This window comes from Rhinopithecus bieti, unplaced genomic scaffold (genome assembly GCF_001698545.2).
Source record: "Rhinopithecus bieti isolate Rb0 unplaced genomic scaffold, ASM169854v2 scaffold_9981, whole genome shotgun sequence".
In the NCBI taxonomy this organism is placed as follows: Eukaryota; Metazoa; Chordata; class Mammalia; order Primates; family Cercopithecidae; genus Rhinopithecus; species Rhinopithecus bieti.
In genome coordinates, this window is record NW_016806838.1 from 2,526,528 (window position 1) to 2,551,845 (window position 25,318).

Below are 25,318 nucleotides of genomic sequence, written 5' to 3' on the forward strand. Positions count from 1 at the left end.
AGCCAGGATGGTCTCGATCTCCTGACCTCGTGATCCGCCCGTCTCGGCCTCCCAAAGTGCTGGGATTACAGGCTTGAGCCACCGCGCCCGGCCAAATTCAACACTTAAATGTACTTTTCTCCAAGAACTAAAAAGGCAATAAGCACCTCAGGTGTATTTTTCTGAGATTGTCTCCAGTGGCATTATTTGGTTCATTACCTCAATCAAAGTACATTTAAAATTAAAATTCTGAAAGGATACCAACCTCGAGCCTCTTTTCAAGTGATTCAATTCTGTCCTTTTTACTAGCCAGATTGGCCCGTGTGTAGCGGCTCTGCCCAGGAAGATATAAAACTTGACTGTAGCATTCTTCCCACACCTGGTTATAGGCTTCACTTGAGAGTTCTCCATGGCTCATTCCTTGTTTAACCACTTCCATCTCTTGCACCAAAACATCCTGGGCCTGTTTACAATAATAATTACAGTAAGTTTAAGTACTACAAACACTTGCCATATCCAGAGAGCTTTAGAAGACTAACTTTTTCCCTCCTTCCTTGAGCCAAAGCCAAGGAGATGTGATCGGTTGTTTTTTGGAAGGGGGGATAACAATACCTAGGAAAAACAGCCTCAGAAGCCTTTCAGTCAATGCAGACTGCTTTTTAAAAGTCAAGCATCCATGTTTCCTCGAAAGTATAAACATCCTTTGCTTTCACTCACTATAATAGCAGTTATCATTTCTCAGGTACCTATTGTGTGTGAGAAACTAGGTTTAAAAGTTTTACCTACATTATATCCAAAGATAACAATCACCTTACAAATTAGCCAATATTAACCTCATTTAAAAGCTAATGAAATTAGGCCGGGCATAGTGGCTCAATCCTGTAATCCTAGCCCTTTAGGAGGCTGAGGTGGGCAGATAAAGAGGCCAGGAGTTCAAGACAGCCTGGCTAACACAGCAAAATTTCGTGTCTACTAAAAATACAAAAATTAGCAGGGTGTGGTGGCACACGCCTGTAATCCTAGCTACTTGGGAAGCTGAGGCACAAGAATCACTTGAACCCAGGAGGTGGAGGTTGCAGTGAGCTGGGATCACGCCACTGCACTCCAGCCTGTACAACAGAGCGAGACTCGGTCTCAAAAAAAAAAAAAAAAAAAAAAAGGCTAATGAAACTAAGGCTCATAGAGATTCAACAACTTGTTAGGACCACATCGTTAGCAGGCAGATGAGGCAGAATACAAACGGCACCAATGGGTGTGCGCCTTCCACTCTCCCACTCCGCCGTACGTGCAGGACCTCACGTGATGGTAAAGAGGAGCTAGGCGTCTTTTTGTCACGTAGCTTTTTTCTCATCCTGAAGGAATGCCCCTGACATTGCCAGAAAATGAAACTGGGGCACGAATCAGATGACAGATCATAAACCAGCTTAGTTCACTACTAAAGAAAATAGTGTAAAATGACAGAATGAGAGGGAAAGCTGGACAGGCCTGGGTTCAGATCACAGCTTCACCATTTAAGCAGCTCTCTGAGCTTGCTTAATTTATCTGAGCCCATTTCTCAGGCTTTTTCAGCTTGGAAAGCTGAAAAATACCTTTCCAAGCAATTATGATGCTGACCTTAGATCAGACGTGTTTGTTATTAGGATTAAGTGAACAATATACTATAGAGCCTAGCCCAATGCCAGACACAAAGAATTCCATAAGCATATGAATTTTTTCCCAGCCCTTTGCTTCACTGCTTATGAAAAACTGGGAACCACCTTCTGTGCCTTACAGAAGGCTTTCAATCTTTCTAGTAATAATAAAAATAAACATATCAAAATCTATAAAATCAAGAGAAATGATCAATAAACAATGTTAACAAAGAAATGGAAAATCATCTCTATAGGAGAAAAATGGACACTTAAACAATAACTCTTAAGGGAAATAATGGAAACAAATCAATTTTAACATACCTTAAAGAAAGTATATTAAAGAAAAAGAAAATCTGACACTTTATTAAAAGAGAAATGCTATTTCACTCTGAAACTGTACACAATAAAAATTTACAAGTTCAGATCTTAGGAGAGAATATGGGTAAGTTATCTTTAAACTATCCATAAATAATCTGCTAAGTAAATAGCTGCTTCAAATTCTTTTTGGAACACAGAGAAATATACACAGATAAATAAAATATGAGAGAATATTTAAGCTACTTTGTTTCAAACAATTACAAACGAATACTTAGAATTATTATTTTTCAAAAACTGTGTTAGGGTTTATCCTCTACAGAATCTCCAAAAGCAACAACGTGATCCCTGTTTCAGGTTTCCATACATATAATTTAGGAAAATTTATTTCCTAAATTCCTCTTCCCCTCATATTTTCACTTTAAAAAGAGGAAACTGTGCAAGTATCAATTTCGTAGCCTGATTCTCAATCCCAGTTCAATGATTACATGTGCTCAACAGAGGAGACAACTCAACAGATGTCAGTTTCCCTATTGCACTTACTAAAAAATGAGTGACTCAAAGTTACTCTGAAATCAGGGACAAGTTGTTGAAATATAAATCGAAACCCTCCTTCCTTTCTCTATTTTCTAAAAATCCTATAATAAATATGTATTAGTTACGCAATACAGAAAATACAAAGTAAGAAATTGTGAGAAGGGAAAAAAGAGGAAAAATGCAAGAGAGAAGACAGGAGAGTTTGTAAGAATCTTGTTTGTTTCATCCTAAGTATGCAGCAGCTCATTCCAAATCCATGGGTCTATCACTGCTCCTCAGGGCTGAAGGCTAAAGAAAAAAAGACTTTTAAACTAATGACCACTCTGCTTCCAACTATGAGACTCACTGTATCTTCTTATACAATTATGGAGATTTTTATTTACAATCACAGTTGTTTGCTCTGTCAAAACAGAAGGAATAAAATGCGTATAGAAGAAAAGACCAGACATAGACTTCATACAAGAAATCATGTCTTCATGTCCTTATCCAAAAGAGTAGGGGGAAATCATGTGAGGGGAATATCGTCAGTAAAAAAAATACTTCCTTTTTTTCAACAGGTAAAAGGTTTAATCTATAAACATGTTTATATTAGTCTTTCTCACCTCTTCATATTATTCTAAATAAGTGAGGTTTAGGTACTAAAGGCATCTAATTTTTATTCAGGGATAGCAAAGCTGAATACAGAAAATGGCAACTGTAACAAGTATCAACCAAGCCATTAATACCCATGAACCAAAAACACCCTGCAGATGTTTATTTGATAAAGGTCTATCACACTGAACATGGGGGATGGAGGTATTTAAAGTATGTCTCCTTCATAACAATCTAAACATGTATCTCCTAATCATATATTTCAGTTGTTTATGAATACCAATGGGGAAAAATAAGTTCATTATTTGTCCATGATACACACCACCTAACAAATAACTAAATCTCAAGAAGAAATAGTCCAGCTCAATCATACCTTTTTCAGCTCTTCTTTGGAGAACTTTTCATAAGGATTATGTTCCAGATAGGTAATGTGCTCTGAATTATTGGTACCAAACCCTACAGTTTTGCCTTTTTTATTTCCAGATGGTTCATAAGGGTGATGTAGAAGGTCATAATGAAGCATTGTGATCATTTCTTTTTTGATTAGTTCTTCACTTTTCTGTAAATCTGTTAAAGGCGGTTCTACATTTAAGGGTCTTAGAATAGTTTCATTTACCTAAAATGTTAAAACAAATACAATTACCAAACATATCACTGCAATATATTAATATTGTTACGAATGTAGCACGAATAGCAGTTTTACATTTTCAAAAGCAATTTCTACTTTTTTCCTTCTAAATTCTGGTACTAGTGAAACATTTGAAAGATTGGGTTTGAGAATTACTTTGCTATATTCCAGAAAGTAGATGAAATTTTTTTATAGTCTTTGAATGATGTAAAAAGCAGCATCATATAAAAAGAAACTTAAAACTCCTAAACCAAGAAATTCTACACACTTACTTCTGATGGTCTGGGCAGATCTTCTGGACAGCTTTATGCATTCGTTTCATTTCCTTACACGCTCTGTCATCTCGTTAGGCCTAAAAAATGAATTTTTATATCCTTTATTGCAGCTATAGCATATTTGATATCTCTCAATAAAGCTAAAAACACTTTGGTATGTAAGATCATGTGTGTTCAATAGCTAAAGTTTAGAAATCGGTTTAAGTTTGTAGAAAGGCAACGCTAAGGCAACAGAAATGAATCAGTCTATTCACTCTCATTTTAATAGAAACTAAGAGCTTCCAATGTCTACTAGTGCATTCTCCAAATTTGCATGGATCCATCCATCACACAACAAACTTCTCATCTAAATGGAAAACCTAAACTCCAAAGAGACTCCCACGACACAACTCTTTCTTCCCTTTCACTCCAAAATTACTGACTTTTAATTCAAAAAGCCAGCCAAAAAATGTAGTTTCCTGATTCTTATGAATAATGTGCGATAACACATTAAAATTTCACGCCATTTCTGAAGGAGTAAATGTAACTCAAAGTAGCTGAGAACTAAACACAGAAAGTATCATCCTCTGTTCCCCACTGAAAAGCACATTCATATCGGTCCCCTCTAAAATATTATTTCCATTGATGTCATTCTCACTCCAATCGCCTGAGATTAAAGGTACCTAAAATCATTCAGCAATGGACTGCAGCAAGACTCACTGAAAGGGTCATATAATATCAGTACTAGCTTAGGATTCACCACTTACCCACCATTAGACCTGAGAAAGTTGAGACCATGAGACCTGAATTCATCTGAGCTTGTTGAGTATTCCTTATTAGAAATATCTGGGACCAGAGTATCTTGGATTTCTGATTTTTTCAGATTCTGGAACATCTGCATTATACTAACTCTAATTCAAAAAGCTTCAATGAGCATTTCTTTTGAGCATCAGGTCAGCACTCAAAAAGTTTTGAATTTTGGAGCATTTCAGATGTTGGATTTTTGGATTAGCAATGTTCAACCTGTAATACTAATCCTGTTTATATCACTGTGCTGTTATGTGCAAATGAGAAAGTAATTACGTATAAGATATATTACTACAAAGTGTTACTAATATTATTCTGACATACTCTATCTAAATTTCCAACTCTAGTTTAGATACATGTCTTACTATGTTCCCCGGACTGGATTCAAACTCCTGGGCCCAAAGGACCCTCCCACCTTAGCCTCCTCAATAGCTGAGACTACAGGCTCGTACCATCGCACCACTCAGAAACCAAGATGTATTTGTTTTCAAGACTAACCAATAACATCTTTTCTTTGCTAGATTCAAGCAATGTCTAAAAGACTACCTATGTGTATTTTAGAGAAGCATAATGAATTTGACAAAATGTATTTAAATTTCCATATATATATATTTAAGAATGTCCATCAAAATATTGTAAGTATATTAATTATGTGAGGATACATTATTAATGACATAAATTATTTACTTCAGAAGTTTTTTCAATATTAAAAAGAACTAGGTAGAAATCTTGAGACATTTAATGGCTGTTCTTCATTCTTCGAGCCTACTGACACATTCAGCCGAACTCATGCTTCTTTCAGTACAGTTACCCACCTGCTTTCGAGCATCCACATCGGCAGCATCTTCAATGTAAGTATCATCTACTTCACGTTCTTCCAGCTCCTTCTCGGCATTTTCTGGTAGAACAATTTCAAAATCATTCTTAGGGGCAGGAAGGCCCAACAACCCTAAACGGAGATGTTCTCGAGATTCTCTTTCCTGTAGAAAAGAAGTGGTCCTTCTCAATTCATGCATATTGAATATTCAACCAGAATTTTATGAGTCTCTTAAAAGTTGATAGCACAACAGTCTAGTCAAAATAACTGTACAATTTAAAATAACTAAGAGAATAATTGGATGGTTTCTAACACAAAGGTTAAATGCTTGAGGGGATGCATACCCCATTTTCCATGGTGTGATTATTACACATGCATGCCTGTATCAAGATATCTCATGTACCCCATAAACATATACACCCACTACGTATCTACAAAAATTAAAAATTACAGAAAGAGAAAAAAAGTCTCAAAAAAAATCAGCCTAATATTAATTCTAGAAAAATAATCCTGACTTCAGAGCTAAGACAAGGGTTTTGTTTATTTTCTATCCCCTCTTCTTCCCAACATTAAGACCAATCAAAAACTTTCACTTGTGATCACTGAAGATACTCTGGGATATTCCAACAGGAGGTTTGAGGCCAGGGCAGAAAAAAAGACCACTATAATTTTCATTTGAGGGAACACATTTCTGACATCGAAAGTTAACAGTAAATGAAAAGAACAGGTTCAAAAGTTAGTCTGTCCTTGGACTAATAAAACCCACTCTGAAAAATACTTGAATTTGTACTGTATATTTTATTGGTTTTTGTTTTTTTTTTTTTTTCTTGTTTTTTTTTTTTGAGAACGGAGTCTCGCTCTGTCACCCAGGCTGGAGTGCTCGTGGCCGGGTCTCAGCTCACTGCAAGCTCCGCCGTCCCGGGTTCACGCCATTTCCTGTCTCAGGCCTCCGTTAGCTGGACTCAGCGCCGCCACGGTCGCCCGGCTAGTTTTGTTGCTAGTTTTTAGTAGAGACCGCGGTTTCCACCGTGTTAGCCAGGATTGGGTCTCGATCTGCCTCGACCTCGTTGATCCGGCCCGTCTGCGGCCTCGCAACCAGTGCTGGGATTACAGGCTTGAAGCCGACCGCGCGCCGGCCGTATGTATATGTTTATTGTTAATAAAATACTAAATCCCATGCAGACGAAACGAACAGTAGGTCCTGGTTCCAAAAACCTCCTGGGTACCCAAGAGGTTTTCCAGTCCATCCTCGAGTACTTCATGTACCAGGTGTGAAGAACATATGAGTTGCATTCTTAGAAACTCATCTGTGCTTAGTCCACTGGTCTATCTCCATCTGGGACAGGCCCCCACCCTTCCTTCTGGCATACCTCTTCCCAATAAGGCCTTTCCTGTTACCCAAAAATGTGATTTATTCCCTTCTTTAACTACCCTAAGCACACTGGCTTTACTCAAAGGGCTTACTTCTGTCTTCTGATGATACAGTTATCCTTTGGATGAAGTTTAGTACCTGCCAATCTCCCCAGCAATATAAATTTCCTCACGACAAAGACATCTATATTTTCAACTTTAGATCCCCTTCAAATGTCCAAATGCACACTGCTGCACTCATGAGGTTCTTAATCTGTTTAATTCTTGTATGTATCCATTCAGAGTTGGCTTTAAGTTGATGATCAATTTGAACTTTAGAAACATATATAAATCAAGACAAATATATACATGAAGTTTAGAATTAATTTTGTAAGACTTGAAGACAAGCCAGGTATATTAGAAGTTTGTTTTTTTTAATTTCACAATGAGTTTCTGTGGGCATTACATAAGTAAGGCCCATGAGGCAAAGGTAATAAATGCACATAACACGGGCGAAGCAGAAACTTAACTTTTACAATTAGCTGGGTCTTTTTTTTTTTTTTTTTTTTTTTGAGAGCGGAGTCTTGGCTCTTGTCTCCCAGGGCTAGGGTGCAGTGGCCCGGTCGTCAGGTCCACTGCAAGCTCCGCCTCCCAGGTTTACCACCCATTCTCCTGCCTCAGCCTCCGGAGTAGCTGGGATCTACAGGGCGGCCCACCACCTTCGCGCGGCTAGTTTTTTGTATTTTTCAGTATGAGACGGTGTTTTCACCGGTGTTAGCCAGGGATGGGTCTCAGTCTCCTGACCTCGTGATCCGCCCGTTCGCCTCCCAAAGTGCTGGGATTACAGGCTTGAGCCACCGCGCCCGGCCTACAATTAGCTTTCTACCTCACCTTGCTGAAGAAAACTTCAGTGAAATCAACAACAAACATCAATATTCACAAACCTAGCAAGCATAAAGAAAGATGGGTTTTGAGCCCAAAATATTCCCTTTCATCAAGTCTTACAAATCATTCTCTTTTTCTGGCATCCACAGGTGTATAGATTCTTGAGGTATACGTGATATGCACGAACAGGAGAAATTTTAATTTGGCACCCATGAGATATTAAAAAAAAATTTAAGAGTATTAAAAGGGAATTGACATTTACCATCTGTTTCACATAAGAGGGATCACTATAGTCTGCCATTCCATCCTCAGGATTAATGTTTAACTTGTCTCGAAGAGGAGTTCTACCCGGGGTAGAGTTAATAACCGGTTTAGGAGTTGTTCCACTCCGGGGAGTCAGCCCTTCAGCTCCATTAGAAGGAGTCCTAGAAAGACAGGAATCCCAATTAACAGAAGTGCCACTTATATTTAGATTGTGCTTTCAAATGTTTTTCACATAAATTATTCCACAGGAAATATAGAAAAAAAAGGAATAAAGATTTCAGAAATTCTGTCTAGCTGGTTTTGTTAGGATCTCTAGGTTAAAATCAATGTTTGGTCTAGCTAGCATGGTATTTTTATTTTATTGACTTAAAATAATCACTATATTTGATATTTTCTTGCCTTCCTAAACTGCACCCACTAAACATTATTTCAACTTTTTCTTGGCACATTAGGGCAGCTAGGAACATGCAGCGGGCAGGGAGGTGGGCCACCACACTCAATGACCCCAGATGACTCTTTGAGTTTGGTATATATTTGTCTCCTACCCTCCCTATCAAGCTGTTGGTTCTCACATCATTGTCACTGTCATTATTACCAATGTACACACTTTAAATAGTTCCTCCTTTTACATTTTGTTTAGAAACCAAACACCACACTTTTGGAATCACATGTAAACATGAGTAAGTTCCTGAGGGAGGCCTAAGAGATTCTCCTAGGTATAAGATCCACAGAATTTGCAGCAACCTATATTTTAAATATTCAAAGCCTTTTTTTTCCCTGGTTGCCTATTTCCTGTATATTGGTGTGTTGCAGAATGGTGATGCTGCCAGACAGCTATTCCTGATAAGTAAGGTGTTATCACATAAGACGTGGTTCCCGCCCCCAAGGATTTTACAATCTAGGTGAGAGACAAGACATACAGTTGTCCCTAAGTATTCACAGGGGATCGGTGGATCGGTTCCAGGACCAAAATCTGCAGATACTCAAGTCCCTGATATAAAACGGCATCGTATTTGCATATAACGTATGCACATCTTCCCGTGTACTTTAAATCATCTCTAGGTTACTTATAATACCCAATACAATGTAAATGCTATATAAATAGTTGTTATATTGTGTTTTTATTTGTGTTATTTTTTATTGTTGTACTGTTTGAGTTTTTGGAATATTTTCTATCCACAGTTGGTTGAATCCACAAATGTGGAACCCTCAGATACAGAGGGCCAACTAAACATAGGAAGTGAGGTATTACGTTCTCTTACAAGACTCTCAAGAAGTGTTAAATGTCTACAACTGGTTGTCAGTGCTTCTTGGTTCTGCTGTCATGACACCTGTAATAGCCTGAAGTGCTTTCTCTACTAAATAACCAGTAGGAGGACATATCTTAACACTTAAAATTCAAAGTAAACCCGAAATATATCCAACCACTGTAAGTTCCAATTCCATTTTACTACTACATGCTTCCATAACATTTGTATTTTGAAGATTCTTCTTAAAAAACAGCAGCTTAAAACTAAGCAAAAGAGTTATAAAGAAATACTGAATTCCAGTTAACGCATGTGGAAGTGTTTAGGGATCAAGCAAACTGGTATCTGCAAGTTACTTTGAAACTCATTAAAAAATATGATGGATTGGTGGATGGATATGCGATAAAGCAAATATAGTAAAATATTAATGATCTTAGAATCTAAGTGGTAGGTATATGGATGTTCACTTTACCATTTGTCAACTTCAACAGGTGAGAGACTGGGTCTCCAAAACAAAGGGTTTATTTGGGAACAGCAAGGGATTACAATGTGGGATATGTGTGCTATAACAGACCATAGGTATACCTGAGAGTGTTGGGGCAAGGAGAAGTTTTTAAAGATACAAGGGAGGAGTCTACGTAAACTGTTTTGAAACAAAGACCATTGGTTACAGGGACTTATCACAGGAGGTGGCATTTGTTTTCATTGCCGGTATACATAAGAGTATCCCTTACCTGAAATGGGGGACCAGAAGAGTTATAGATATGGGATTTTTTTCGGATTTGGGGATAATTCCATTATACTTACTGGTTGAGCATGGCAAATCAGGAAATTTGAAATCTGAAACGTTTCAATGAGCATTTCCCTTGAGTGTCATGTTGGTGCTCAAAAAGTTTGGATTTTGGCCGGGCGCAGTGGCTCAAACCTGTAATGCCAGCACTCTGGGAGGCTGAGGTGGGTGGATTACCCGAGGTCAGGAGTTTGAGACCAGCCTGACCATCATGGAGAAACCCCATCTTTACTAAAAATACAAAATTAGCCGGGCGTGGCAGCGCAAGACTGTAATCCCAGCTACTCGGGAGCCCGAGGCAGAAGAATTGCTTGAACCTAGGAGGCGGAGGTTGTGATGAGCCGAGTTCACACCACTGCACTCCAGTCTGGGCAACAAGAGCGAAACTTCGTCTCAAAAAAAAAAAAAGTTTGGATTTTGGAGCATTCTGGATTTTCAGATTTGGGATGCTCAACCTGTACTGGCTGTTGGTAGGGCAACATCTTCACAGAAGCAACTTATCTGGAATTTGTGTGGTTTTCAGAAGATCCCTGGAATAATTTCTGTCATGGGCATATGAGCATGAGGCTTCCTTTTTCATTAAAATGTAACATTAAGTGACTCCATTTCAATACTGATAACTTCCACACATTCTTTCAACCTTTCTAAATGTCTGAAATTTTCACAATAAAATGCTGAAGGGAAAGTAATACATAAAAGGATTACAATTTTAATAAAATTCACAAAGTAATCATTAAAAACGAATCAATCTACTCTAAAATCAAACACAAAGTATTCAAAAATAACGTGACAGGATCCAAAGTTTTGCAAAAGGACACTCCAATTAGACAGGTGTGGTGGCAGACGCCTGTAATCCCAGCTACTTGGGAGGCTGAGGCATGAGAATCGCTTGAACCCGAGAGGCAGATAGGTTCCGTAAGCTGAGATCGTGCTACTGCACTTCAGCCTGGGTGGCAGAGCGAGACTCCATCTTTAAAAAAAGAAAAAAGGAGAGGCACTCCACAGTATTTAACCATTTCCCAGACACTATTATTTATTACTGTGAAGAAGAAATCAAAGAGGAAAACTCAACACAATAAGTATTCACTCTCCATAAACATTACTAAAGCAAACATGCTAAGTCCTTGAATTCAAGTTTTTCTAAAATAAAAAAACATGTTCATTTACAATACCTGAATGGAGTAGAGAGAACTGTGTTTGGAGTCTGTACAACCTGCCGCTGTGGAGTGACACCTGAGAAGTCACTCTCATGCAACGGAGTATTAAGTCCACCTTTTAATGGGGTGTCCACATTGGTGAGGGCCATGAGGTTCTGGGCTTCCTGACAAACAAGCAGGCAAAGAAGCACGGTTAACAGTTTAGACAGGCTTGCAGAATCTCTTCTGGTCCTACTATACAAATCTTGAAGCAGGCAGAAGTCTTACTCATTTTCTCAACGAAAACCAACAGAGAAAATGAATACCAGTCATGTCAGATTTCAATGTTTCCATTCCTTCTATCAATCTAACACATCACATCAGAAGATTTACATATCAAATAAAGTTTTATGTGTAGAGGTGCACTTTTGTGGCCTCACATATGAAATTACTATTACCCAAAAACTTCTCCTATTACCTGTGCCAAACCTCTCTATAATCATGAAATACAAGAATTCAAATTTCCCAGTGTGAGCTTAGGCCAAATGTCTGAATGCCTGGGTTTTAGTCTGGCTTCACCACTGAATTCTCTATCTAGTCTTCATTAGTGTCTCTGAGGTCTGTTTCTTCTACTGAAACTTAAGATACTCCCAAGCAACCTTTCCACTGCACAAGAAAACAACTTGTGGGGGTCAGGTCCCTTTCAGAAGTCTTGCCTGATCTCTTCAGGCAGAACTGCCCATGTTCTCTTTAGTCCCTCTACTATAACGCTGTCCTCAGTGCTATCTTTGTACCCATAAATCTCTTAATGTCCAACTTAGGGCCTGTGGCAGAGTTTATTTTACAAAGATGGTCACAACCTTCTCTCTCTCATGTTTCATGTTCTTAAAATCCAACCATGATACTCCTTCCATCAAGAGGTCGGGTCTATATTCCCTCCCCATAAATCTAGGTGGACTTGTGATTCACCTGTAACCAACAGAATACAACAAAAGTGACAATGCTTGACCTCCAAGGTTAGTTTAGAAAAACATTACGCAGCTTCCCACCACACTCACACTGGAGCCCTGAGACACCATGTGAGAATTTCAACTGTTCTGAGACCACCACACTATGAGAAAGCCCAAGCCACATGGAAAGACCACATGCGGATTCACTCCACATTCCCAGCTGAGGACCCACCCAACCAACAGCCAGCATCAACCACCAGACATGGAAAGACAACACCTCCAAAAGACTCTATCCCCTATCCATCGAATCACACAGAACTGCTGAGTCCTCCTTACAAGGCCCTAGACATCACGGAGCACAGACGAACCACTCCTTCTGTGCCCTGTCTGAATCCCTGACTCACAGAAGTCATAAGCTTAGTAAAATGCACTAAACCACTAAATTTCAAGGCAAAATGAAAATAACCAGAGCAAGACTTATTCCGTTATTCTGTATATCTTTACTCACGAAAAAAAAATCTTGACTTTTACATTATCAAAGACCCTATGTGTGTCCTTTTTGCTATTCCAAATATAAAGCATTTACTAGAAAGAAACATATGTAGGCTTAGAACTTCTGCACAGGAAAGAGGAGAAATTAGAATCAAATGGCAAAAGTATATATTCCTGGAAGAGTGGGTGACATGTGACATATCATATGTGTCAAAATTACAAACAGGCAACACTCCCAAAAACGGTGTGGCTAAGGAGTGGGGGAGTTTGGTCCAGTAAAATGTCGGGGCATCTGAGAGCTGTCTCCTATGTGGTGAATTATCCTTTGTCCACCTGGTTACACTGGGATGTTTCCCAGAATCCTCTTCCCTCTTGGTACTGAGTTAGAGTTCATCAAAAGTAAAACAGAGATAGAGGCAGAAGGAGAAGCAGAGGTGACAGAGGTGAAGTAGCAACCACTACGCTCTGACGGCCATCATTGGTTAGAGGTAGTGACTTGCAGAGGAGTTGGCGAGTTTCAGCGTGTCCTTCCACCCCACTGCTCCATATATCCAATTCTCCTCCTTTATAGGCAGCCCTGGTGACCAGACTTCTGCTTCAAACTCACAGAAACAGTAGTGACAAAGAGCCAAGAACCCTCCAGACTTCCATGCCTAGCCTCCAGATTTCCCTATAAGCTACAACTCACCCCACACCAGGGCTAGTGACCTTTCTCCGATCTTCAACGCTCCTTTTCAGACCTTTAATGCCCTGCTTTTCTCATAACCGTATATGGGACTAATTCCTCTAACAAATTCCTTATTCCATGATTTTCATAATGGTTCTGTTTCCTTAATTAAATCTTGACTGATGTATCCTAGACTAGATCAGAGGAGGCCAAGAGAGACAAGCAAAATTCCTCTTATCCCTAGCTACACACAACAGCAGCCAGAGGTACCACCTTTATCACACATAGAACAGAGACACTGAACCAATAAAAGCTCACAAAGTGAAAACTAAATTTATCAAAATTTTACATAAAAATATGTCACAGACTAGACTAAATCTCAACTTCTGTCAGTTTATCTTAGAGGTTCCAAAGGGCTTCAACCAATCATAATCATTTTCATTAGCAGATATTTATTTTACTGTGGCAGAGACTTCTCCTTGTCACCAAGCACCCATTCTCTTCCTCCATAGTAACAGAAGCCTCAATTCTTAACCGGCACCTGGCTACCCAGAACAAATATCCCATGTCCCAGTAGCTAGGACATGTGTGCCTAAGTTCTGGCCAGCAGGACAGACAGAATGATGTGTACAAGAGACGTGTTCTTAAGAAGGGAAAGGGTGTGCCCTTTTTCCTCCTTCTTGCAGGCTATATGCAAACACGATGGCTGGCCCTGCAGCGACTGTACCTGCCACGAGGAGAAACTAAGAAGAGAAACCTGACATGGGGGAGGACAAAAAAGCAGGTGCCCAGGTCCCTGACACCAGGGAGTGCCACACAAGCCCGTTTGATTTATCTCTCAACATTTAGAACATGAAACAGAAATAAATCTCTATTCTATTTAGGCCACTATTAAGAGGTTTTCTGTTACAGCTAAACCTAATTCCAACAAATATGTAACTTTCCCCACATCTTTTAGAAGAGGAATTCAAAGTTACAAGCCCCAAACTTACTGTATATGGCTCAGGTTCTAAACCTGTTTTGTGCTTTTTCAAAATAACTACTACTCTCTCAGTTAACATTCACTCATTACTTCAATATTCTTTAACAATCAGTTTAAAAGCCTGTATTAAAAACACAGAAGGATACTACAAGGCTATAGGAATTAAGACAGTGTGGTACTGGCACAGGATAGATAATAGATCAATGAAACCGAATTGAGAGTCCAGAAATAAACTCTTACATTAATGGTCAACTGACTTTTTTAAAGGCTGCTAATAAGACCATACAATGGGAAAAGAACAGTCTTTACAACAAATTGTGTTAGGAAAACTGGATATCCACATGCCCAAGAATGAAGGTAGATCCATACCTAATAATACATACAAAAACTAACTCAAAATGGATCACAGACCTGAACGTAAGCACTAAAACTATAAAATCTGAAGAAAAAACATGGGAGTAACTCTTCATGACGCAGGGCTGGAAAGAATTTCTTGGATAAGATTAAATGCATGAGCAAAAAAGAAAAACACAGCTAAACTATACCTCATGTACTGCAAATGAGAACATTAAGAAAGTGAAAACACAACCTACAAAATGAGAGGAAACATTTGCAAGTTATATCAGATAAGGAACTTACATCCAGAATATACAAAGAACTCTTACAATTATTAAAAACCCAGTCAGGTGCAATGGTTCATGTATATAATTCTAGCACTTTGGAAAGCTCAGGTGGGAGAAGCTTGAAGCCAGGAATTCAAAACCAGCCTAGGCAACACCAGCAAGACCCTGTCTCTACAAAAAAAATTTTTTAATTAAAAAAAAAAGATAACCCAATTTAAAAATGGGTAAAGAATATGAATAGCCATTTCAAAAAAAAATATACACACACACACACACGCACACACACACACAAACACACACACACACACACACACAGGCCAGGCCAGGCACAGTGGCTCACGCCTGTAATCTCAACATTTTGGGAGGCCAAGGTGGGAGGATCGCTTGAACCCAGGTCTTCAAGACTAGCCTGGACAACATAGTGAGATTCCATCTCTACAAAAATAAAAAATTAGCCAGGCATAGTGGTGCACACCTGTAGTCCCAGTTACTTGAGAGGCTGTGGTGGGAGGGCTGCTTGAACCTGAGAAGTTGAGTCTGCAGTGAGCCACAATGGCGCCACTGCACTCAAGACTGTGTGACAGAGTGAGACCCTGTCTCAATAATAGTAGTAACAACAACAACAACAAAGATATAAAAATGACCAATAAGCACACGAAATGTCATTAGCTATTAGGGAAATGCAAATCAAAAACACAAGATATCGCTTCACAACTAGGATCTGTTTGATTACAAGAAGGCTATAATCAAAAAGAAAACAAGTGTTGGTGAGGATGTAAAGAATTAGAACCCTTATACATTCCTAATAAAAATGTACAACGGGCTAGGCACGGTGGCTCATGCCTATAATCCCAGCGTTTTGGGAGGCTGAGGCACAGAAGGATCACTTGAGGTCAGGAGTTCAAGACCAGCCTGGGCAACACAGTGAGATCCCCATCTCTACAAAAAATTAGAAAATTAATTGGGCCTTGTGGTGCATGCCTGTAGTACCAGCTACTTGGGAGGCCAGGTTGGGAGGATCGCTTGAGCCCAGGAGGTCAAGGCTGCAGTGAGCCATGATTGTACCACTGCACTCCAGCCTGGGTAACAGAGCAAAACTGTGTCTCAAAAATAAATAAATAAAATGGTGCAGCGACTTTGGAAAACAGTCTGGCAGTTCCTCATAAAGTTAAACATAGTTACCACAGGACCCAGCAATTCCACTCCTAAGTATATACGCAAGAGAAAGGAAAAAAACGTGTCCACACAAGCATCTGTTCGAAGCATTATTCCTAACTGTCAAAAGGCAGAAACAACCCAAGTGTCCATCAGCTGATAAGTGGATAAACAAAACATGGTATATTCATACAATGGAGTATTACTCAATGACAAAAAGGAATGAAGTACTGATACAAGCTACAACATGGATGAACCTTGACGATATTATGCAAAGTGAAAAAAGCCAGTCACAAAACATCATATATGATTTCATTTACATCTATGTGCAGAATAGGGAACTCTATAGAGATACAAAGTAGATTAATGGGTGCCTAAAAACTTGGCAGGTTTGAGGAGAATGGGGAATGGGTAGGGTTTTTTTTTCTGGATGATGTAATTATTCTAAAATTGACTGTGGTGATGGCTATACAACTCGGTAAATACAGTAAAAATGGGTGAATTTTGTCAGAATGATATCTCAATAAAACTGTTTAAAAACCATGAAAGGAGTTCCATTAAATGTCCCTTATATTACCCTATAATGTAATTTTTTCCCAAAATTTAAAAAAAAACTATTTTTTTTTTATTTCAAGTGTGAATAATCACACTTGCAAACTTCTTCAAACAGCACCACTGAAAAAAGTAGGGGTCAGGTGCAGTGTCTCATGCCTGTAATCCCAGCATTCTGAGAGGCCAAGGCGGGCAGATCACTTGAACCCAGGAATTCGAGACCAGCCTGGGGCAATATGCCGAAACCCCGTCTCTACTAAAAGTAAAAAAACTGGCTGGGCACAGTGGCCATGATTGTGCCACTGCACTCCAGCCTGGGAGATGGGAGTGAGACCCTGTCTCAAAAAAAAAAAAAGTGGGGGACAGGTTATTCCTATCTGTCAGAGAAGTGGAGGCATCTGAAAGGCTGAGGCGCGGATAAAGTGACAGAACCATGAAAGCACACTCTGTATTTTAATGAAAGGGCTGGATAAGTGCTACACATGCACAAGCAATACTAAGCCACGTAACACTGACAGAGCCTCTATCAGAAGCATCTCCATCACTTTAGGGCCACCAGAAGGAGATGGCTAGCGGGATTCTTACAATATCTATACCCATTATCGCCCCCTGTTATTAACAGGTCTATATCATTTAAGTGGATTCCTGTCTGTATTCCGGATTGTTTAGGTCCCTCCATGTTTCCTCTGTGAGTGGTTAGGTTTTCTCTTTCCCAGTCTGCCTGAACAGGCTTATCTGACACTTTACCTGGCCTTGAACACCCTAGAACACATTCGTTACTTGTGTTCAGAGTCCAAGGAAATAAATGCAAGATCACATTACTGTTTTTAAAACTTCTGATATGCTAGATATTTTACTTATTTACTTGAAACCATATGTTCAGACCTCCTCAAAGCCTTGAGTTGGTTAATAACTAATGTGCCATAAATTCGTAAACTTTCATGAAACAATATAAAAAGAGAAGAAAAGGGAGAGTGATAATAAAAAACAAAGTCTGTAAGATTTTGTCACATACACACACACACATACACACTCTCTCTCTCTCTCTCTCTCTGTCTCTCAGGATTTACAAAAGACAGAGGGGCTTTACTCTCTGAAGAGAGTACAAAAAAGATTTCTAAACCAGAGAATACCAAGAGTTAGGAGCAAAATTATCACTATGAAAATAGACAAATGAAGCAGAAGTTTTTATTTTAGATTGGAGACATCCAGCCTTTTCCCCAACTTTTCCCCAGAGGCTGGCCAACTTTATACCCTGTAGATAGGAGACTAGAAATTACTTCTCTGAGGAATCTGACTAACCTAAGCAAAAAGAACTAACACTGACCCAAAAGGACTAACACTGACATCAAGAATTTCCCCAATGAAACATCCCAGCCAGATCGGTCTCCAGGGAAGCCAAAAGTCAAAGAGCCCTACCCACACCCAAAGAGTTTCCAATCAGCTTGTGATTGCCCCCACCCACCTCCAGACACAGGCAAAGAGCACCAGACATTTGAGGAAATACCTATCAGGAAAGACAGAAAGGAAACAAAACAAAAAACTTAGAAACTATGCAAGGAAAAGAAAACTTGTAAAAACAAAACCATCATTAACAGCCTCAGAGACATAAGATACTCATGAAATAAGAGATGGTTAAAAAAAAAAAAATTTTAAAAGCACTTAAACATTACATATACGAGAGTAAATTAAAAACCAAATAAAGATAAAATTGAGAAAAACCTCCTACAAATAAATCAAAATCAGTAAGATAGAAAACTGCAGAGGAATTAACAGAAAACTTGGAGGTTCATAAAGAGATCAACGAAAGGGAGAAAAAAAATTTAATTCAAAATAATTTTACAAAATTGAAGGCCAGGAGTCTCCAGAATGAAAAGACCCACAGTAGTTGAAAAAGACCTACACCAAGAAACATGCATCATAAATCATGTAAGATAATATAAGCTTCCAGAAAAGAAAAAACTAGGTTTCCTTTTAACAAACTGAACAGTATAGGAGGTCTCAAGAGCAACAGTGGAAGCCAGAAGACCCTGCAGCGCTACCTTCAACACTGTGAACAAAAACCACTGCAATATGGGATTCTATACCCAGTTATACTATCAATCAAGAGGGTAGATTAGTAATTGACAGATATGCAAGATCTTGAAAAATTCTACCTCTGGAAATAACCTAAGGGTCCATCAATGGAAAAATGAATTAAAAAATATGTTGTATATAAACACAATAAAATACTTTTCAGCCTTAAAAAAGAAATCCTGTCATTTGTGAGAACATCCATGAAACTGAAGGACATTACATTAAGTGAAATAAGCCAGATACAGAAAGACAAATTTCCCATGATTTTACTTATTTGTGGGATCTAAAAAAGTCAAACTCACAGAAAAAGAGTAAAATGGTGGTTACTAGAGGTTGAGGGGTGAAGGAACCAGGGAGATGTCTGTCAAAGGACACAAAATTTCAGTAAGACAGGAGAAATAAGTTCAAGAGATTATACATGGCAGTAATTATAGTGAATAACAGTATACTGTACATTTGAACATTGCTAAGGGTAGATTTTAAGTGTTCTTACCACAAAAAAATGATAAATATGTAAAGTAATGTATACGTTAAACAGCTTGACTTAGCCGTTCCATAAGGCATACATATATCAAAACATCATACTGTATACCATAGATACAATTTTTCCTTATCAATGAAAAAAACTAATAAAAAAAAAATCTACCTCCTATGAATGCTTTCTCTGAAAGCTACTGAATAATATTCTTCATTGAACAAGGGAGTAAACCAAGAAAGCCAAAGGCATGGGAGCCCGAAAAGACGGGATCCAATGGACTCTCTAGGGTGACAGTGAAGGGAAATCAAAGAACAAGCTATAAACAAGCCCTGAAGAAAAATCAGTCCAGGCAAGAACATTCGGAAGTTCTAAGAAAGACTTCTTCAAAGAGATAAGAATATCTGAAGTCAGCACAGGTTAGAGAAAACGGACACAGCCAGCGTAGTCTAGACTTGAATTAGGGCTTAGTCAAAAAACTTAGCAACTGAATAAAACAAGTATTAACTCCAAGAAAAACAAAATACTATACCGCAAAGTAAAATGGTATGCTATAAATTACATATTATATGTAAGAGTATTACATATTTGTATAACTTACACAAATTTTAAGATAATTCATGGTTTAGCAATGAATAGGATTTACAGAGTCGTAAGATAAACCAAGAATATAAAGCTAACCAAATTATAAGAGACAATAGGGGAAGAGAAAATGTATGCATGACGGACACAGAGGGTGTGAAAGCCAAATGTCAAATTATAAGTGGAAAATCAACAGATAATGCCCAAAACTGAAAATGGTCAACGAGTAACAAAGATCTTAAACGGTAAAAGTAAAACAAAGGGTTGTAACAAGTACCTCTATGGATGAGGGGCACAACTATTTTTCTTGCTAAGCCTTACACAACCGTTTGCCTTGAATCAAAACCTTAAAATTACATTCCTATCAGAGACAAGGAAATGAGATGTAAGAGTACCAAAAGACCCAACTATGTTTTGTAGGTTTGGATATTCTCTGGTATACAGATACCCTGGGAACACACAAAGCTGTGTCTACCCCAGGTGTTAGAGAGAGGGAAGAAAGCAGAACTGCAGGCACACTATGCGAAGCTAAGTACAGAAATGCAAGAAAGTCTTTCTTTCTTTCTAGGATTGGTAGGCAATGTGAAATTTTACAAAACGATGCTTTACTGACAGGTACAAAAGACTAATGAAGGTAGAAGGGCTGGCTTCAAAAAGTTACAAATTAATAAATGGGAAAATAAAACTTACTGCTGAATCTATTTAGCTTCTCTACTACAGAAATGTTGCAAGATCTATGCATTCAGGACTCAGTTTCAAACCATTTACACTAAAAGAAACACAACCAAACCACTTAGTTCTCCTGCATGATACTTCTAAGGACAATAAAGTAAAAGGCTCATTCTACTACATGACATCTTACCTGCAGAATTCTGTCCTGGGAAGCTGGTGTTCGTGGTGTTCTAAGAGCAATGCTGTTGTTGGTGACATTGTACTCAGACAAAAGTGTACTGGAAGCAGAGTTTGTTATGCCAGATTCCTCGGCAGTTTGACGTGCAATTTCACTCGCTTGGCCTACTTTTACAACTTCCTGGAGTTCTGCATCTGAAATCTAAAAGGACGCAATTATAGTAAGCAACATTTTAACTGAGGCCGGGCACACTGGCTCACACTTGTAATCCCAACACTCTGGGAGGCCGAGGGGGCAAACTGTTTGAGCCCAGGAGTTCAGGACCAACCTGGGCAACCCAGCGAAACTGTCTCTTTTAAAAAAAAAAAACAAAAAAAAAACCTATTTTAACTGAGAGCTGACGCAGCTTTAAATTTCCATATTCCAGAAAAATGAATTGCTAAAGCTGTGTGATTAGTATCAGGGGTTCAAGGTAGTACTCATCTTTTTTGCGGCTTTGAAAGTTTCCATAATATAGCTTTAGAAAGTCTTCCTTACAGAATGTGAGGGGAAAATTCACATATGATATAAAATCAAGCTACAAAGGCTGTATCTCTATACTTAAATTCTTTCAAATCAACGTATCAATGTACCAAGAATGTAAAATAGCAGTATTTATACAAAATTGGAGGAGGAAGACTGAAAACCAATTAATATATCACACAGAAATAGTCCAGTGAGCCACAAGATCCCTAAGAAAATCTAAAGGAGTTGTGTTAGTAATTTTACCAAAATAAATATCCTAAGGTGTACTAAGAAAAAAATTAAAGACAAAATTTCAATTTAATAAATATCCCCACTAGGAATGTCAGGGTATGACAAAATTAGTTTATGCCCAAGAATCTTGTGTTGATGCAGCCAATGTGCTCACAGGGGAAAAGAGTTCTTCTGGTCTCCTAAGTCCTTTCTTCTGCACCATTAAATCTGTCCAATTCTACAAAGCTGTACTACTCAAAACAGAAAAAAAAAAGGTTAGCTAGGCACAGTGGCTCACACCTGTAATCCCAGCACTTTGGAAGGCCGAGGCGAGTAGATCATGAGGTCAAGAAATTGAGACCATCCTGGCCAATATGGTGAAACCCTGTCTCTACTAAAAACACAAAAATTAGCTGGGCATGGTGGCGCACGCCTATAGTCCCAGCTACTTGGAAGGCTGAGGCAGGAGAATCGCTTGAACCCGGAAGGCAGAGGTTGCAGTGAGCCTAGATGGCGCCACTGTACTCCAGCCTGGCGACAGAGCAAGACTCAGTCTCATAAAAAAAAAAAAAAGGAAAGTTACTCTAAGGTCCCATGTTTCTGACCAACTAGAGTAAGTCAAAAGAATACAGCCTGTAATAAGCTGAATGAAAGAATGTTTGTATCTCTTTTCTCCACAACTCCCACATTGATTTTCACAACTATTGTCTCAAAAAAGATAAGCATAACACAACAAAACATTCCCTGGGAGAAGGTAGCTTAAAGTCCACAAAGCCAAACCACACCTTTACCCTTGTCAGCTACAAAAAAGCCTAAAACCCTAACCTGTTGACAAAATGTTAACAGTTGACGATTACTTACCAAACCATCATATGAGCAATTTAAGACCTGATACAATAATTTATACAGAGAGGCTGAAGCTATCTTATCACACTATATCACAATTCCTTGTGGGTTTTTCTTTTTCTTTTTTTTTTTAGACAGAGTCTCACTCTGTCACCCAGGCTGGAGTGCAGTGGCACAATCTTGGCTCACTGTGACCTCCACCTCCAGGGTTCCAGTGATTTTCCCGCCTCAGCCTCCTGAGTAGCTGGGATTACAGGTGTGTGCCACCACGCCCAGCGAATTTCTGTATTTTCAGTAGAGACAGGGTTTCACCATGCTGGGCAGGAGCTCCTGCTGTCCTGAACTCCTGACCTCAGGTGATCTGCCCATCTTGGTCTCCCAAAGTGCTGAAATAACAGGCGTGAGCCACCATAGCCAACCCACAATTACTTGTTTTTATGTGTGTCTCACCCATTAAACTGTGAATCTCTTAAGAGCATCCAGCACAAACCTGGTACACAGGCCTTCAAACATTTGCTGAATAAATGATATAAGCATATAAATTCACATAGTGAAAAATTTGCTTTTATCAGATTACCTGAGGGGCAGGAAGTACTAGTTTGCTTCTCTTTTTAGTAAATTCAGAAACACCACTAGTTTGAAGAATAGCTGATGGTAAATCAGATTCTTTTTTCCTTTTCAAATGCTGTTTGTCTTTTTTTCTATCTCTTCCTTCTTTTTCACTGTCATGGATCAAGGTAGAAAAGAGATTTGTAAGTTACATATAGGCAAAAACATTAAAATTCATACAAATACTCATACCCTTTGAACAAACAACCTCACTTCTAAGAAAATAACTAAAAAGGCTGAGTGCGGTGGCTCACGCCTGTAATCCCAACACTTTGGGAGGCCCAGGTGGGTGGATTACCTGAGGTCAGGAGTGCGAGACCAGCCAGGCCAACATGGCGAAACCTCACCTCTACTAAAAATACAAAAATTAGCCAGGCGTAGTGGCGCGTGCCTGTAATCCCAGCTACTCGGAGGCTGAGGCAGGAGAATCATTAGAACCTGGGAGGCGCAGGTTGCAGTGAGCTGAGATCGCGCCACTATACTCCAGCCTGGGCGATAGAGAAAGACTCCATCTCAAAAAAAAAAAGAAAATAACTTAAAAAAGGCAAAAACAATATACATTAAGTGGTCCCCTACACCATTACTTACTATATTCAAGATGAAAGCAAACTCAGAATAGCAATAAAATTATTAATAACACACCCTAAGTAATTGAAGTACTAAACATTAAAACATGTAAGTATGAAGATTGTGATAAGCAAAACATTCCACATAATGTCAAAAGAAAAACTATTCCTATATTATGAATAGTCAATGAAAACGTGTGTGCACATAGGAAAAAGTATGACAAGTATGTAAAAAGGACAATGTGTATGAAAGAAATAAAATTAAAATATAATATTTAAATTTCCCTTTAAAACTTATTAAATTGTCACGATTCTTAAAATTCACAATTTTTTTAAAAAGGCTGTTTTAATACTGACAAGTGACATCTAAACATGGTTAAGAAGCCTAAAGACAGACTCAAAGCAGTCTTTCAAAGCGCCAGGAATACCTCCTCCCCTTCTGCGTCTTTCTTGCCTCCCCCACTTAGCACTCCTTCCAAATGAATAGTTTTCCTGTTCAATCTCTTTATTTGTACAGCCTACCTAAAGCAAAGTCCTAATTTGAGGAATAAATACAATGGAGTACATACAAGAAAATCCTATTTTACAATGACTGATAGCTGTTGTTTTGTAACAATTCATATCAACAGAAACGAAAGGTCAACAGAGCAGAAAACTTTAAAAAATCCTTGACAACCATAAAATATTCAGGTATGAGATTTAAAGAAACTAAAAATCTCAAGAAATAGCGAAAATCTGCTATCCTCTAAAACATAAAGATTTTGTAAAAGTGTATCTATCCCATCAAGTGAAAGGATCCGTAGTTTTTTCTTTTAATTTCATCTTAATAAAAACAAAATTTTTCACTAGAAAAGACTAAAAGGGCCGGGCGTGGTGACTCATGCCTGTAATCCCAACACTTTGTGAGAGAGGCAAAGGGAGGGTAGCATGAGCCTAGGAGTTTAAGGCCAGCATGGATAATATGGCAAGACCCACCTCTCTACAAAAAATAAAAAATTAGCCAGTCATGGTGGCACACAGCTGTATAGTCCCAGCTACTTGGGAGGTTGAGGTGGAAGGATCGCTTGAGCCTGGGAGGTGGAAGATACAGTGAGCTGTGATCATGTCACTGTACTCCAGCCTGGGTGACAGAGTAAGACCTTGTCTTAAAACAAAACAAATTTTTTTAAAGACTAAAAAAACCAGACTCAATTTTGACAGATTCCTCAGCCACCAGTAAAACTAACCTATTCATAAAAGTACCTAAAAGTTAAGATGTGATTCAAACAGTAAACAGTCAATTAAGAGCCACGCACTTCAAATTAAGAGCCATAAACAGCATTCTGTGCTAAAAACATGATAGCCAGAGTCCCTGATTTTCTCGGAAAGATGAATCCATTAAATAAATAAAACCATATGTAGGCCACATTGTACTAATAAAAATCTAGACCAGGCACAGTAACTGATGCCCATAATCCCAACACTTTAAGGAGGATCGCTTGAGCCCAGGAGTTTGAGACCAGTCTGGACAACAAAAGGAGATCCCACCCTACAAAATAAAAAAAAAATAGCTAGGTGTGGTGGTGTGCACCTGAAGGCCTAGCTACTCAGGAGGCTGAGGTGGGAGGACTGCTTGAACCCAAGAGGTCAAGTCTTCAGTAAGCCGTGTTTGTACCACTGTACTCCAGCCTGGACAACACAGCAAGACCGTCTCAAAAAAAAAAATTAATTTAAAAAAAATTTTAAATAAATAATAAAAATCTGGCTCTGACAAGGATAATACTTCGCCCTTCGTAAGACTCCTCCTACTATTCCTTTCCATTTCCAAAATCAGAAAGGCAACTTACGATCTTAGCTCCCCATCAAGATCCTGTTGTCTTAATTTCCTGAAATCTGCATCAAGAGCTTGGTAGTTTTCCTCGGAAGTATCATAAAACCAAGGGCAGGC

At 38.8% G+C, this 25,318-nt stretch overlaps 1 protein-coding gene across 1 annotated transcript in view; it reads right to left on the minus strand.

The window, feature by feature from the left end:
• Positions 1–25,318, minus strand: part of CDC5L (cell division cycle 5 like) — a 60,529-nt gene that overhangs the window by 18,850 nt on the left and 16,361 nt on the right. The window contains 10 exon segments of the mRNA XM_017878288.1: positions 245–442; positions 3,427–3,669; positions 3,954–3,976; positions 3,979–4,033; positions 5,558–5,722; positions 8,057–8,219; positions 11,268–11,416; positions 20,648–20,836; positions 22,794–22,938; positions 25,218–25,318. Coding sequence (XP_017733777.1) covers positions 245–442; positions 3,427–3,669; positions 3,954–3,976; positions 3,979–4,033; positions 5,558–5,722; positions 8,057–8,219; positions 11,268–11,416; positions 20,648–20,836; positions 22,794–22,938; positions 25,218–25,318 — 1,431 coding nt within the window.